The following is a 6,093-nucleotide window of genomic DNA, read 5'->3' as shown; positions in this document are numbered from 1 at the left end:
TTTTTTTTTAAATTTACAGTTTTCACCCTGTAACTAGTAATAATCTTAGGCCCCCCTTTTTTTTTCTTCTTTTTCCAAAGAAGGGCCTTTCTTTATAGTTTGCTATGTGAACCCACCACGACTCCTTTGATTCTAATTCAACGGTTGCTCGACACGCTTTCTGAGTAGTTAAAAGTTTACAACATCACTCAAAACTTTACTTTGATAATCAAAGTTTTTTGCCACTAGAAATGATCAAGAACAGATGCTGTGTCCGTATTCCTTGTATTTGGATACTTTGATATTGTCCTTGCTATATTATACTGGTATATATTATCCAATGAAATTGGGTGGTTGTGGCCTTTTATGTTTGTTTTCATAATGGAATACAACACCATCATATCTAGACTCTAGGCCATTACAATTTGTTTTGAGGATGTTTGTCCCCCTTTTTTCTGTTTTTACAATTAATTAAGGTTTGAGGAAGGGATTAATAAAGTTATTGACTTTGCTTGTGATGGGGTTTTTAAAAATCTTCTTCCCCTTCATTCTTGGAGAGACTTTAACACCCTGGACGAGGATGATAGACATTAACTCTGCAAACAAGTGGTCCATTCTGTCACTGTTTTCCTTTCTTTTTCCATCAACTATTTCCAATTCGATTGTGGATGAAAATAATTAACTAGTCAGTGAAATGGCTATTTTAAAGTTTTAGTTAAAACTTTATCGTATCACAGATTTTCACAAAAGTCCAAAGGGAGTATGTCCAAATAGACTAACTCAATCGAAAGGCATGATTACTTTCCAAAGAGATCATCTCAACTTCCAATTCCGCCTCCCGTTGATCAAGGTAACCGAAAATATCCTGGTTGTCCTGATGAATGATGATATAACATAACATGACAATTGAGGTTGAAGTTGTCATTTATTTGAATGCATTTCATTAGAAGCTAAACCAGTGGACACCAAAATCTTTGACTTCATATACTTAGAAATGGCCAATGGGACCCGCTAAGGCAGAAATGTATTAAGAAAAGAAGGAGTTAGCAGAGTGATTAGATTAATTAAGAACCTGAGGCTTAGTAGATAGTAAGAAAAATACTACTACTATCAATTAGTGCACCAAACAGATATAGATTTGGTGGCTATTGGGTGTTTCATGTCTGTCTGCCTTTTATCAAAGGAATGAATAGTTTTTAGATTAGATTGTATATGTTCGATTAGATATGCTTAAAAGGAGGGGATATATATTATTATTTTGTGCTTCTGTTGTTGAGTTGAGACTTTGTTGAACTTAGAACTAGGGTCGTTTGCCATCAATATCATGCTAATAATCAACAGTGCCAGTACATTATTAAAGTTTTTCATGTGCAGTTCCCCGCGGGGCAGAAGATTGGGATTTGCAGGATGCAGGAGGACCCCACTGGCCAGGGACAGAGAATGGGCAATGTCCACGTGGACCCTCGCCGACCCAGTAAGGGATATAGCACTATCCAAGTGGACCCCCAGTTTCTTGGGGCATCTTTCTCCCTTGGCTCTCAGCCTTCCAGCCCCAGGTGCATGCACAGATGCAGGTAACGTTGTTTTCAGTGAAGGGAACTGGAAAACGATTACGTGGTTTACTGCTTTCTATTTGTAGTTTGTTACTGTCTGCCTGGTCTCTGGCTCTTGCTCTGGGGAAAATAATTCTTAAGGGCCTCAAAGGCTCAGATTGACCTTAAATCATATTCACAGAAAGGAGTGTGGAATTCAAGTGTACATATTCATTTCACGTGACCCTTTGTCCTGTGTCCATGGATCTCATCCTCATGTATTGTAAGGTAACCATGACTCATTCTTTTGCCTGCATCTTTAGTCTCCCGTGTACATCACATGCCTCTACATCAAACAATCAATCTGAGCTTTTGCTTGTTAGCATAGCATGGTATCAGACTATCAGAATGGTTCTGGCCTAGCTTGTACTAAAGTGCATACATAATGTTGACAAATTCGAGAATAGAAACTTCTAATTCTACCGTAGACCATTTATATTCGTTTGCTAGTTTTTTGCGTTTCATGACATTAGGTATCATCGGAAAAATTCTAGCTAAATTTGTCCTTAATTAGGCTCCTTGGAGCAAATCTGTATACCCAACTACTGTTGCACTTAGAATGCCTCTTTGGGACAGACAATAAAATACTATTCTTCTTTGACCGTAAATGATAGCATCATGTTTCCATTAAAATAATAATACCACTGATATAATTAATCCATGGTAGATAAGAAGCTAAAATAATAATTTACCATGTGATTCTATTGGAATTAATGAAGCCTTGGGACAAAACAAATTAGAAAATAATTTTGCCTAAGCATGTAGGTGGGTATAACCTGGAAACCGCAAGTACATTCATCGGAGACAGAAAAATATTTTTGAGGTAAGGTGTAAAAGAAACATCAGAGCTTCTGATACAAAGTTGTGGGAAAATCAATGGATAATTTAGATAAAAGAACATGACCCTTCATTGGATGATAAAGATCATATATTTTAATGTCATAATGGCTGCGGAGCCTGCCCCATCGTTATATTTCACCCAAGTATGTATGAATCATGCTCTTTCTCTCTCTCTCTCACAATGCATGCTCTAACAACTTGTGCAGGTCACTGTCACTGGCTCCCTGCCGTCCTGCAATCACATGACCAGACCAATGACCATGCACTATTGTAACATGCACAGATACTTTTTCGACGCTGTGAATCTTTTATTGGCTTGGCAAGAAGAGTTAGCAGATGCATAAAGCCAAGGTGATCTAAATTTGAAGTGTCGAGATTTTAAGCCTGCGCGCTGCTCATCTTATCAGATTAATTTTTTGGAGAGAAGATAATGATCTCGTGATAAAAACACCAAGCAGCCTGTTTTTATCTTTTCTCCTCAATTTGTGCAACCCTGAAATGAGTATTTGCTATATAATCGCTGATATCAGTATTCAGAGTTTCTGCAAAGCTAAAATTTGCCATTCAGAGCCTGTGTTTTTGCTGTTGATTAATTACAGTGGTAGTCTATATGTTTAGTAAGAAAATACTAGTATCATTTATTAGTGCTATAGCGTGTTTGTTTGTGTTTTTATGTGACTAAAATATAACGTTTTTCAAGCCTGTGAAGGGACCACCTCATTGAATTATATCAGGTTTGCCCATGATGTTTTGTCGCTCAGGAATCAGGATGATATAGAAATATTAAAAGCAGTGATAACAACAACAATAACAATGCTCAAAGTCAAGTGAGTAAATTAAAAATATCAAGAAGCACGCGCAAAAGTAAAGAATGCGTCAGGCCAAGCTCTGATTGATGATATTGATACCGCGGCCCGGAGAAATGAAGTTAGAATTAAAGAAATATTGAGATTCAGGAATGGATTTCTGCAGATATAATGCACAGACGTTTATACGTTTATGGCTCTAAATGAGGTGTTAATGCATGCGGTCGTTCTCTGGGCAGGTTTGCCCATACCCAGCCAGATTAAAAACTAGAGCATCAGCCACGCCAAGGCTGGTGGTACACTAATTTGGCTTAGTCGCTGTCATGTTCTCCTTGTTGCTAATGCTGTGTGTACTTTTTTCCCGACCCAGGTACATTTTTATTTGGTGAAACTTCAGCATCAAGACCATGTTTTTGGATTTTCTTTCTCAAAATCATCACTTATAATAGCAGCTGTGTGTGTCAATATCCAATCAAAAAGGGTATAGTAGCAGTTAACTATTCCGGATTTTGTATGAGATTATCCTCTTGTGTTCTGAGCAAGGACAAATCTTAATCCTTGAACAGCTATCGGATGGACACGCTGTAGCTAGCTAGATGCAACTTGATATGGCATGATGTAACAGCAGCGGTCAAGGACAAATCCATTTTCTTCTTCTTTTTTGATGGCAGGGACAAATTAATTAATCATATCTGGTAGTCGGTAAGCGTATAATCTGATGCACGTTTGCCATTAATAGGCAGTTGTTTCCACTCTAGGGTAATTTTACTGGGCGGATATGCAACTTGATATCTGCAGACATGACCATATAACTTGATCTGTCATAAGATTACAACATCGTACTCGTAAGTCTTTCTTCCTTTTTACTAGCAAGAAAAATGCAACAAAGAGTAGAATGCAGCCATCAGAACCCAGAGCGAAACAGACTAATTGAAGCTGGTTCTTCAGCTATAACAGAAGTGCTGAACCACTCCCCTTTTTCACCATAGACATAGGAAAAAGGCAGAGCCTCCTTCTCGGCTTCTTTAAGGCCCAAAATCTATATTGCCCTTTTGGGCTAATACTGTCAATCAAGCCCCATTATTTATTCCGGTAAGAAAACCAAGAAATGAATGGGCAATGTCCCATGGGTTCTCCCTTCGGGGACCAACAAGCTAAAGGTGCTTTAGGGTTTAGACTTTGTCACACTATATATGTTTGTGTAATCAAGATAAGATGTGTGGTGGCCGCTTGGTAGATGAGAAAGTGGAGAGAACATGGAGATGGAGTTGGGATTATCGGAAGCTCATGGGGTGGGTGGAGGGGGAAGATAAACACTGGAAAGATTGTTTCAATGTTTCTGTTAAAAGAAACAAAGAAAGAAAGAGATGTTTGTCTTCCCTACTCCACCCATCCCATCCGTTTCCTACTTTTCCTCCCTCTCCTCAAGTTCTCTGATCTGTTGCTGCAAAGTACAAACCTCCCATCATGCATCTATGATATTGGTTTGTACATGATCTGGAATTCTATTATCCTGTATGTTTCTTTCTTTCTTTCTTTTTGAATCTGTATGTATCCTAGCATGGTATTGATGTATATATGACCACGAGGCTAGTTCAGAGGTTTTTCTCTTGCGTGCTGCTTCTTCTGATTATTAGGTGGGCGTGGTCCTGGTTTCTACGGGTGGTGGATTTTCTGAAAGTTAGAACTTGGCAAATGGGGAAGTTCAGACTGATGTAGTTGGGGTTAACTGTAGCTCGAGCGACCAGCAGTAGATATATAAGTTCCCAAAAGTAAAACATAGTCATGCTAAGAACTGTAAATGATTCTCCTCTCGAAAACTGTTTTCCTCTAATTGGACACAGACAGTGAAAGAAGCTGCCAAGTATATGAATTGATCTAAAAAAAACTGAAAAGAAAAACCTGCTCAACGCACTTATCTAAGCCAATACATCCGGGTAACAAGATTTAAGACAACTCAAGGCAAGCTGAACACCGGCTGTCCTTGACTTCATTGTGCGCACACTTAATTGCTCATTTTCAGGCGACTCTCATATGAGGAAAGGGAAGAGAAATATAGGGTGTCTTTCGTTTCGAGCAAATCTAGGTTGATGCTACAACATTTGAGAACGGAGCGGCTCATGTAACACAAGTTTTGCATAGGGTAATCAAGGGTTAATTATTTTTTAGGACCTGATGAAAACACAAAAACAAAATGGAAGCTAATAGAGAGCTGGACAAGATACTAAAATTTGGAATGAGGTTGCTGCGTGATGCATTTCCCTAACTTTAGGAGCTAGCAGCGATAGGCAAATAGCACAAATGGTTTAAGGATGGTTCGCTATTTTATGTTTGTAGTTTGTACAGGTTCCCATCATATACATCATTGTAGACAGCTTATGAAGGGGACAAAAAATTTCATAAACTAACCTGAAAAATGTTTAATTTCATTCCAAGGAATTGCATGGCAATACCTTGCAAGAAGAGAGGGAAAGAAGACACAAAATCTCTTCAATACCCTAAACAATGCCATGTTTCTAACTACAAAACTTACTCAAGACCAATCACCAATAGTCTCTGCAGGAACACAAACCATTCCTGAAATGGTGAAACCGATTGATATCCCGTACGATAATCTCTCTCTTGAAAACTTCTGAAGCAAACTTCATAACCATATGACAATCACCACAAGTCCTTAAATTTTTCTTTATCCTAATTGGAACACCAGCAGGGACTGCCAGCAACCCAAATGCAAAAGCTATTTTCTCACTATGATACCACAAGCTCTGTTCTTTATACTCGTCAGCACTATTAACAGCATACTGTTTTTGAGGCACATATCCTTTATCCTTCACTAACTCCTCCACTTTTTCCAACATCTCATAAATTTCATCCAT

At 38.4% G+C, this 6,093-nt stretch overlaps 1 protein-coding gene across 1 annotated transcript; it reads right to left on the bottom strand.

The window, feature by feature from the left end:
- Positions 1–2,587: 2,587 nt before the first annotated feature.
- Positions 2,588–6,093, bottom strand: DYW1 (Pentatricopeptide repeat (PPR) superfamily protein). Its single transcript, XM_021427372.1, has 2 exons — positions 5,790–6,093; positions 2,588–2,643 (listed from the first exon to the last, which is right to left on the bottom strand). Exons 1-2 carry the CDS (start codon positions 6,091–6,093, stop codon positions 2,588–2,590), a joined length of 360 nt encoding a protein of 119 aa, XP_021283047.1.

The sequence above is a fragment of the Theobroma umbraticum genome, unplaced genomic scaffold (genome assembly GCF_002168275.2).
Source record: "Theobroma umbraticum cultivar Fairchild unplaced genomic scaffold, ASM216827v3 scaffold_147.0, whole genome shotgun sequence".
In the NCBI taxonomy this organism is placed as follows: domain Eukaryota; kingdom Viridiplantae; phylum Streptophyta; class Magnoliopsida; order Malvales; family Malvaceae; genus Theobroma; species Theobroma umbraticum.
This window is presented reverse-complemented; position numbering and strand designations above follow the sequence as displayed.